The sequence below is a fragment of the Prionailurus bengalensis genome, chromosome D4, assembly GCF_016509475.1.
Source record: "Prionailurus bengalensis isolate Pbe53 chromosome D4, Fcat_Pben_1.1_paternal_pri, whole genome shotgun sequence".
Lineage (NCBI taxonomy): Eukaryota > Metazoa > Chordata > Mammalia > Carnivora > Felidae > Prionailurus > Prionailurus bengalensis.
Window position 1 is genome coordinate 74,777,230 of NC_057359.1, and position 10,898 is coordinate 74,788,127.

Consider the following 10,898-nt stretch of genomic DNA (forward strand, 5'->3'; position numbering starts at 1 on the left):
GTGGGAGCGGCGGTCTAGAATGCTCAGGGCCTCCCGATGTGACACGGCTGGAATGACCAGCGGTCCCGGGAGTAGCGGTTTAGGTTTCTCTTGCAGAAACCTCTTTGGGAGACCTGTGTATTCAGTTCTGCAAGCAGAAAGGAACCGGTTACAATGCCGGGTGGAACCTTCGCACTGGGCTTGGATGCACCGCCCCAGTCACCTCCATCCCTGATCATGGTGGGGTCCTGGAATACCGTGTGAGCCACGTGGACCCCCAGGCCGGACTCGCAAGTCCTTGGTGGCAGGGCCATGCCAGTAGGTTCTGTGTTTGTAATTCATTGGTGTGTTCAGTGATGGTCGGGGGCCTTGCACGGAGCAGAGGCCTGGAAGGTAAGAGGATCGGGCCCAATCTGCTTCTAACACTAACCTTACTTCCTGGGTGGACTCTGGGAAAGTCCCTTTCCCCTGTGGGCCTCAGTTTTCTCTATATAATGAGATGTGGCTTATTTTTTAAAAATTTTTTTTAATGTTTATTTTTGAGAGAGAGAGGAAGTGAGCACATGAGCAGGGGAGGGGCAGAGAGAGAGGGACAGAGGATCCAAAGCAGACTCCAAGCTGTCAGCACAGAGCCCGACATGGGGCTTGAACTCATGAACTGTGAGATCATGACCTGAGCCGAAGTCAGATGCTCAACCAACTAGGCCACCCAGGTGCCCCAAGAGAGGTGGGGTTTTAAACTGTGTTCCATGGAGCCCTGTGGGGGTTGGGAGGTGAGAGGGAGCGGGGTGGTGGAGCTAGTGGGGTTCCCGGGCCTGACCCTCGATTCAAGTGTAGTGGGAGCCCTTCTGTCTTTTATAACAATGGGACTTTGTGTGAGACTTTGTTTGCAAGGACGGTGTAGCTGTTTTTGCGAATCCTGAAATGCGGAGGCTGGGCTGGTCCTTAGCTCTTAGCAGCAGCCTCAGAGGGTGCTTGTGAGCTAAGTGACATCACCCGGGCAGTGTGGGTGCCCAGCAATGTGGCGACGTCTCTTCTTCCTGGACTGGACTTCTATCCTTCTTCCATGACCCTGAGGCGTTTCACCCCCAACTATACTCAGTCCACAAGCATTTTCTGGCCTTGTTTACTTGCCATGCACCTTGTGGGGTTTGGGGGAACACAGCTGTCCTCCTGGGACTTACAGTCTAGTGGCCAAAGCAGACACAAAAGCAACAGCCACACAAAATAGACGTGTAAGATAAGATCCCAAGGGCTTAGAAGGGAAGCATGGATGCGTGCTCTTTCCTCCCAGACCTATTGCTCCTCACATAATTCCTAGCAGACTCCTGGAATTGCTCCAGTGTGTTCTAGAATGACCGAAGCTTCCTGGAGGGCGTGGTCCTCTCTCTCCTATCACCACACTTAGTTTAGCTCAAAGATCAATGGGGCTTGGTCATCAGGACAATGGGGGTTCCTGGTCAGTGTTAGGACCCCAATGTGGAACTCACCTTCATACTCATTGTTGCTGGTGGTGGAGGCTCTCTTTTCTGGGTGGATCAGAGGTTGTCCCAAAGGCGAGTGGGAGGCTTCATTAGCATGCTTCGAATTCTTGCTGTCCAGCCCCTCCTTCTGCAAACCTGGCGGTGATAATTCCACACAGTCAGGTGGGGACGCTCAGGGGAGGTGATGGAAGTGAAGGTACGTTGCCAACCTTGAGTCAGTGCACGAGAGCCAGTGGTGGTTGTCATGGGGACGGGGACCACCTGGATCTCCCTCTTCCAGTCTTCCGAGTGCTCCCGCTAAGCACATGCTGGGTTCAAACTATGTATTCTTTTTAAAACACAAAGTTTACCTCCCGCCACCCTGTTTATAAATGCTAATGCATATCCACTATAGAAAAGCTAGGAAAGATTGAAGAATATGAAGTAGAAATAGAAATGACCCAAACTCCTGGCCCCTCAGATGCAATCACAGTTCTGGTCTTTTCTCACACATACTTTTACACAGTCCATCATATCTTACATGCCATGTATGCATTTTCCTTTTTTCATACACGTTATGTCATAAACATTCTTCTCAGGCCACTAAATTTTAACAAATGATGGTTGTATAATATTCTATTTTGCAGATAATTCAAGAGTTATTTAATCAATATTCTATTGTTGGGTGTTTAAATTGTTTTTCACTACTATAAATACTATTATGGTGAACATGGTTGTATATAAGGCTTTGTTTTTATATAATTCTAAATTCTTTTTTTTTAATGTTTATTTATTTTGAGAGAGAGCACACGCTTGAGAGTGGGGGGAGGAGCAAGAGAAAGAGGGAGAGAGAGAATCCCAAGCAGGCTTGATGCACATCGCAGAGCCTCATATGGGTTTCGATCTCAAGACCCATGAGATCATGACCTGAGCTGAAATCGAGTTGGACACTTAACCAACTGAGCCACCCAGGCGCCTCATAATTCTAAATTCTTAAAGGTATAGCATAGGAGTCTGTCAACAGACTGAACTGTGTTCTGTAATAAATATCTCTGTCCTTTGCTAGCTGCACAAGTACAGCAAACTGCTCCCCTCCCATGCCTCTGTTCTCAGAGCTACAAAATGACACATCCATTTTGGATAATCATGTCCCCTTCTTAGAGTTACGGTAGGGATCAGATAATATCGCTTTTCTCCAGTGTCAGCTCTGATATAGTAGGGGACTTATCTGATCACAGTGGGCTCCCTAGTGTCTAGACAGTGCTTTGTAAGTAAGAAGGTCTCAGTCATTACCATTATTATTATTAAAAAAATTTTTTTAATGTTTATTTATTTTTGAGAGAGAGAGAGAGAGGGAGAATGAATGGGGGAGGGGCAGAGAGAGAGAGGGAAACACAGAATCAGAAGCAGGCTTCAGGCTCCAAACTGTCAGCACAGTGCCTGACACAGGGCTCGAACCCACGACCCACAAGACCATGACCTGAGCCGAAGCTGGACACCCAACAGACTCAGCCACCCAGGCGCCCCACCATTATTATTATCTTGGAAAAATGGATTGACGTTTTTAAGATCCTCAGTTTTTATTGTGAAATTATTTCCTGGGGGAGTATTTTAAAGACCCTCACCATGGATTTTCTGGAAGAATATGCCATGAGAATTTTTCTCATGCTGTTAAACTGCTCCATTTCCTGATGGGACCGTGCCAGACACGTGACCGGCCTCCCTGCCTATTGTTTATTGGTTTGCGTTAGGAAACCACCCAGTTCCCACTTAATTTTAGGTTGGAATTATCACTCAAAGAATGAAGGAAACCTGAGGGTATCACAGCAGAAGGGGGATGAAAAAACAGAGGTCTAGAGAGGCTGGACGGTGTGTCCTTGTCTGGTACCTACTGCAGGTGGATGGCTGCTGATCCTGGGGTTCACTGGGGGCCTTGGGGTCATCCATGGCCTGGGGGTCCTCACAGTCTCTGCAGCACAAACAGAAGATCTTCGAAGCCAAGTTTTGGTGGGCTGCTGTAAGAGGTGAAGGAATGGGGGCCATGGTTTCTGGGATCTGAACTCCAGATGCCCACTGGAAATTCACTGTGATGGGGGTCATTACTGGGTCAACCTCTCCCAAGATATAATAGCCTTCCTCCCTCCCAAATCTTGCATAGCTCCCCATGGCCAGCAGATCCAGGCCCTTCTGCCTAGGCTGTCCTCTTTTAAAATTATTTTTCCCATTCTATGCAAAATTTCCTTACCCATGGAGAAGAAGTTGAAGCCTTTACTCTGCCAGCTTCGCCTGTAGGGGCGCCTTGTTGAGTCAGCTAACCTTGAATTTGAACCCAGTTCCCTGGGCAGGGCTGTTTCCTAAATAAACATAAGACTGTGGTTGAAAAATGCTAGTCCTTTATCTGTGCTCACACTCTAGATAGGATCCCCCTACCATAACATCCAGGCTCATGCACACGAGCATCCAGTTTTTAGGTTGATCCATGTTCAACCCCAGTTCTGGGTGCATTCTCTTGGGTAGATTCCTTAACTTTCTTGAACCTCAATTTTTTCATGGGGAAAATGGGAGTGCAGTGCCTACTTGCAGAAAAAGTAAAGGACTAAGTATATGAAAAGTCACAATAAGTGTGCAATGATCATTCCATTTCCCTTCCCTTTATGTGGCTCACTGGCTCCAAAATACTCCAGTTGGCCCAGGTCCCAGGGGAACATGGCAATGAAGCACAGTCTTTAAGGTTTAGGTCCTGGTCCTGCCACCAACTTGCTCACTGGCTGTGGCTAAGTCCACGTGTGTCTCTGCATTTCAGGAGCCCCATCAATAATAACAGGAAGTTAGGCTAGATGATATCTTCAAGGATCTTTCTAGTTCTGAGGGTCCAGAATTATAAAACCTTGCTTTAGTCACCAATTCCTTTGTCTCTGAATGCTTCCAGTTCTCACTTGCCTTTCTGTGGCAAGACCCCCTTTTAGGAAATTCTTTTTTCAACATTGCTACCAGATTTTCTTTCTTTCTTTCTTTCTTTCTTTCTTTCTTTCTTTCTTTCTTTCTTTCCTCTTTCTTTCATTCTTCTTTCATTAAAAAATTTTTTTTCAACATTTATTTATTTTTGAGAAACAGAGACAGAGCATGAGCAGGGGAGGGACAGAGAGAGAGGGAGACCCAGAACTTGAAGCAGGCTCCAGGCTCTGAGCTGTCAGCACAGAGCCCAACGCGGGGCTCGAATCCACAAACTGAGAGATGAAGACCTGAGCTGAAGTCAGATGCCCAACCAAATGAGCTGCCCAGGCACCCCCAAGGAAATTCTTATCATGGTATCGGCTGATGTCCCTCACAAGCCAATTCTCTATGTGAGCTGCCACACTTGTGAGTGTTTGCTTCTCACTCTCTCTACTGCTGTCCCTTGGCCCAAGCCACCATTATGTCTTGCCTAAAGCAGAACAACAGCTTCCTAAGTGATGTCTTTGTTTCTTTTACCCTGGGCCCCTTCAATTAACCCAAAATCTTTAACTTCTGGCATGTACTATATTTGATACAGCACAATTAATATATTGTGGCTAGATACATCCAGCAGCCTAGACACATACAAATATCTCCATTTTGTGGGATCCTTGGACCAAAGTAGTACTCCTTGGGGCCATTTAGCCCCCATCTCTAATAGCCTTTTGGATTTTCTGCCCAGTGAGTTTTTCCACATGATTTGAGCTCTGATATATTTCCTTGAGCTCTCTTTAATGAATTTATTGTATCTTCTTAGGATTTATGAACAGATAGAAATTTACAAATCAAGACCACACTAAGATACCACCTCCCACTGGTAAGAGTGGCTAAAATGAACTAATCAGGAAACTACAGATGTTGGCAAGGATGTGGAGAAAGGGGAACCCTCTTGCACTGTTGGTAGGAATGCAAACTGGTGCAGCCGCTCTGGAAAAGCGTGGAGTTTTCTCAAAAAATTGGAAATAGAATTACTCTATGACACAGCAATAGCACTACTAGGAATTTATCCAAAGGATACAGGAATGCTGATTCAAAGGGGCACATGGACCCCAATGTTTATGGCAGTGTTATCAACAATAACCAAAATATGGGAAGAGCCTAAATGTCCATCTACTGATGAGTGGATTAATATGATGTGGTGTATGTACACAATTGGGTATTACTCAGCGATGAAAAAGAATGAAATATTGCCATTTGCAACAACGTGGATGGAACTGGAGGGTATTATGGTAAGTGAAATAAGTCAATCAGAGAAAGACAGGTATCATATGTTTTCACTCATATGTGGAATTTGAGAAACTTAACGGAAGACCATGGGGAAAGGAAGGAAAAATAAGATACAAACAGAGAGGGAGGCAAACCATAAGACACTCTTGAATACAGAGAACAAAATGAGTGTTGATGGGGATGGGGAGCTGGGGGATGGGGAAAATGGGTGATGGGCATTGAGGAGGGCCCTTGTTGGGATGAGCACTGAGTGTTGTATGTAACTGATGAATCATGGGAATCAACTCCTGAAGCCAAGACTACATTGTATGTTAGCTAACTTGACAAAAAATTTTTAAAAAAGAGAGATTTATTTAAGGCAATTAGGTATTTTGTTTAGGAGATGCACCATTTAGCAAGTATGCTTGCCATTAATATACTTATTCTTCTGTTTGCTTTCGTTTCAATTTCCTTCATATAAATTCTTGCCTTGTGGGGTTTTGCTTTGTTCCAGATTGCCTCATGTATGTTGAATGTAGAGGGAGGTGTTTCCTAAGGAAGGAGTGAAAGCAGAGGTGTGGCAAGGGCTCACCACAACCCTCAGCCCCAAGGACTAACGGTTGGAGGTCTGTTAGGTGGTGATCAATTTGTGTGAGTGTGATTGCTAAGCCTCTGCCTCGGGTGCCTCCAAACCTTCACGAGCACGTGTTCTGTCTTGTTAACCTAATGAAAGTAGCTAATGTCACTTTACTCAGCCTATATTCAGGAGTCAGTGACTTCCAGGTTGGTGATCAGATGGCCTCTTTTAGGCTCTGTGAGGCCACAGAATTCAAGACACCATGTATAACTGTGGTCAACTGTAATGTGATCTCTGCTGTTTGTCATGGTCTTATCTACCTTAAAGTTGCTGCCTTTTCCTGAAAACAAAACAAAACAAAACAAAAACAAAACAAAACAACAACTCCTGCTTCACATATATACCCTCAATACGTGTACTTTCATGTGTGTTAACGTTTATGTTAATAGATGGGAAAGTTTAACCAGATGACTTGGAATTATGGGCACTAAGGGAAACCTTTCATGTCAAAAGTATGAGATTTAAGAGGGACTCTAGAGAAGAGAGAAGACAAAAACACCACATATTCAGTAGAGAGCGTCTTTGATTGGTATGTTCTGGCCTCAGAAAGAAAGAAAGAAGGGGAAAAAAAAGACGTACTCCTACTCAAACCTTCTGAAACCTGCTTTCTTTACATCTCTTTCTCTCTCTCCACCCAGCTTTATCGTTACCACCTACTTACACTCTTTCTATTCCTTCCCGTGACTGCTTAAATAAATTCCCTTCATTTCTGTAGAAAAGAACAATCAACACTGCACAATATCCCCTGAAAACTCCTGTACCAGGAGGTGGGTCCAGAGAGGTTGAATTCAAACCCTGCATGAGAGTTGAGCTGAGGGTGAATATATAGGATCACCCCAAATTTCAGAATGACAGAAAGCTGCTGTATAACTCAGGATTCTGCTAGTTATCCTGCTACTTATTGACTCCTGTGTCTGTACCAGTCAGTTCACTTAATGGTTGACCTTCAGCAATGGGGAAAAATGTTTAAGAGCAGCAGGATGGAAAAGACCAGAAGATTTAAATAACCCACCTACACAGAATTCAAAAAAGTGGACTTGAGAAGAAAAATAGAAAAGGTACCACATAAAACTATTTCAAAAATCTTTTCCCCAAGGGTAGATCGGGCAAAGATCCAAAATTGCAAACAAAATCAAGATGAATTACCAGGAGACTTTAATGGACTTCAGGACACTTTCAAAGAACATTCTAGGGCGACCAACAGCTTAAGTAAAGGAGCCTTTTCTTCTCTCTTTGCGAAAGGCTCAGACTTGAAGTAGAGGACTTAGATAAAATAAATTAGGAGGTGAAATGCCAACTTAGATCTCCTGATCATTTTCAAAGAGTCCTAAAAAATCAACCAGAAATGGCCTTTTGGAGAAAACAACTGACTTCTAAAATAAAAACAAGGTCAAAACTCCTCTGTCCATAACGAACGTGGAGCCTGTTGATAAGGACCCTCGTATTTACGGTAAGCAGGAACCCATTGGAGGAATTCGTGTTCCATAATGGTAGGAGGACAGCTCTCCAAGTCTGTCCAGTGATGCTACTCTGAGGAGACCTTAACACTCAATACATTCTTATCCTTCCTCTAAATTCTCAAGGGGAATTGTTGATAACTACAGACAGACAACAATACCACTGGTTGACATGATTTTTTTCCTATGTGGAAACCAGATTCTTCCACTCCAACTAGAACTGAGACTATTCTGGGTGATGAAGAGTTGACCATTCCAAGTGTACAACTCCCAACGCCCTCAGCAGACTGTGTTGTCTTACACAACACTGGAAACAAGAAAAACTTGGATGGGGCTATCAATACCAATAGATGGGCCTATTCTGAGGACAGTGAGGTCTCTGTACGGGCTGGACAACTCAAGGTGCTCATTTTCTCTCATCTTGGCTCACATAGTAAATTAAATAATACAGCCCATGCGATGGAACACCAACCAACCAATCAAAATTCCTTAGCTCAAGTAATTGTGGGTAATAGAACACCTTTGGATTTTATTTTGGCTAATCAGGGAGAGCATGCACCTTTGCTAGCTCCTCATGGTGTACCTGGATTAATACCACAGGTGAGGTTTCTAAGCCCAAAGAAAGGCAACCTGACTATCTAAAGCAGATACAGAGAATGATTTGGAATTTCTTTTCTCGGTCACGCCTAGGAAATTGTGGATGATGATTCTGGAATGCCTTCCAGATCCTTCTTTTAATTGATCTAATGATTTAATCTAAAACTTAAAACCTTTTAATGATTGTTGTTTGCCTCACAGTCATTTACTGGCTGCTGTCCAGAGAGTCAAATGATTTTATGCGGCCACTGGCCCAACGTAGAGCTCCACGGATGATTCAAAGACGAAACCAAAAGGCATCAGGCTGGCTAATGCTCAAACTGAACATCAGATCTCTGTAGGTGGAAAGGTGGAACTGTGTCTTCAAGGAAAGTGGACAACAGTGGTGAAGATCTGCACAATTCCTGAGGGTCTCTCCTGCAGCTTTGGTTGAGGGAGGACCAAAAAGGGGGAGACTAAGAAGAAAAAAGAAGGCCCCAGTCTCCTAAGTAAAGACCGATTGCTCTGTAACCATAGTAACAGGTAAGCCCCAGAACCTGTTTTAAAGTCATTTAATCTTTTAACAAAACTTTGCCTCGGTGACCATTCTCCCCAAAGTAAGAGACACATAATAGTAGGTACACTTTCGCCAGTTCATGGTCTACCATTCCCAAGCACTCCTGCCTCTGAAATGCCACCTTCCGTGAATGCAACACCCTCCCACACTTGTTATATATTAGCGCTTAGCTTTGTTCCGAGACTTTGTCATAAAAGCTCAATTCTCCCTTGTTTAACCCAAAATAAATTCAGTTTTTGTTTCACACATTGAGTGGGGGGCTCTTTCTCTGCAGCAGCTTACATACATACAAATAGCCTGGAGCCTTACATACATACAAATAGCTTACATACATACAAATACATACATGCAAAATTCCATATTAGGTGTTCACCAGGGGCTGAAATGTAGGTTTGTCTAAATCTAGTGTCAATACTTTCCATATGTTTACTCTGGCCAGAAATTTCATGAGAAAAAGAGGGGAGTAGAAAAACACTTTCTCCTTTCAGTCTTAGTAGCAAAGAGTGTTGAACTTTTGAGCCCTCTTCAGAAATGGAAAGGCTCTTAAGGGAGGTATTGCAGCAGTGACAGGCACATTCTTTGGGGGATAATAATTAAAGATCCCCTACTTAGTAAGCTATGAAATTTAGAAGAATTTAACTCCCTTGAACCTCAAGTTTCGTATCTGTGAAATGGGGATGACGATAATAGCATCTACCCTAGAATGTGGTTGCGGGGATTAAATAATGATGGAAAGTGCTTAGCACAGCTGCCTGGCATATTGCCAAAGCTCCACAAACATAAATGCTGATGCGAAGAAATGAGTTGAATTGACGCTGGCTGGGGCGGGCCAGGAGTGCGCGGTTTCTTGCACTACCAGTGCCTGCCTCTAGATGGAGGCAGGAGCCAAAGAAAAAGCCTCTTGGGTTATGCCCAGTGGGCTGTGAGCCTCAGGTCTCCAGTGACCCACAGCACTTGGACCAGAACAAGAAAGACCCAGCGAGGTCAAACAGGAAGGCTTCTGGAGCTGGAGGAGCCCTTAGGGGTCAGTCGGCACAGGTGGGGAGACTGGGGCCCAGAGACAGAAACAGTGGAGTCGAGGCAAATTAGGGGTAATGTCTGCTTCTTATAGCAAAGGTGTCCAGGAGTGATGGAGACATTGTCCCTTTAAGTACAGAAAAAATACTCCGTCCTGCTCTGAGGTCTGACCTTTGAGGCTCACTCACCTGTAACTGGCAGAGAAGAGAGGAGGCTGTGATGTCACAGAGCCAGGGAACCAGGGAATGTTGGGGGTTTGCCTGGACCACAATATCAGGGAGGAGGGGGGAGGTCTGCCGACCCTTTCTCCAGTGGTTTATCCTTCCCTCTGTCCACGACGCCATGCTCTCTGCCATGACATCCATTGCGGCACTGGAACAGAAGTCCTGATGTCTTCTGTGGAAGCGTCTTGAGGAAGGCTGGGCCAGAAAGGGGCAGAACATCGCTGAATGTAAAGTGCCCGCGTCCGCATTCTGTCTCTGCTCAACGGCTGGGTGCTAACCTTGGGCAAATGGACTTCACCTCTCGCTTTTCTCCTCTGAAAAATGGAAATGTTGCTAATTACATGTCCTAGATATACTTTTAGGATGAAGTGAGATCAGATAGATAGAAAACATTTAACATGGTGCTTACAAGGTAGAGTAAGCATTCAAGAAATAGTTGTTGATAATGTGCAAAAATAAAGTGACATCTTCCCAATCTATCTTCCAGATAAAAGGGGAATTGCTTTATATTTGTGTTCTCACAAAATCTCTCACCTTAAGGGACACTCTTTCAATTCCTTTATTTAGAACAACCAGGCACTATTTGGGGAAGCTAAATTAGGTTACAAGGTTCTCCATCAGTGCTATCCTTGGATGTGTATAGAGGTCACCTGATAACAGGGAAGGGAAGAAAGCAAAGACATTCTACACAGTTTTGTAGTCAGGGAGTCAGCTGGGTAGGGACTTAGGTGGGGGAGGGGGTGGAATGTGACCTTACTGTTCTAAGTG

General features: G+C 44.5%; 1 protein-coding gene across 1 annotated transcript; it reads right to left on the reverse strand.

Moving 5' to 3' along the window:
- On the reverse strand, positions 1 to 10,635 carry TEX48 (testis expressed 48). Its single transcript, XM_043567075.1, has 5 exons — positions 10,095 to 10,635; positions 3,688 to 3,796; positions 3,335 to 3,457; positions 1,470 to 1,598; positions 1 to 127 (listed from the first exon to the last, which is right to left on the reverse strand). The coding sequence occupies exons 1-5, from the start codon at positions 10,347 to 10,349 to the stop codon at positions 24 to 26; spliced, it is 720 nt and encodes a 239-aa protein (XP_043423010.1). The 5' UTR covers positions 10,350 to 10,635; the 3' UTR covers positions 1 to 23.
- Between the last annotated feature and the right edge of the window lie 263 nt (positions 10,636 to 10,898).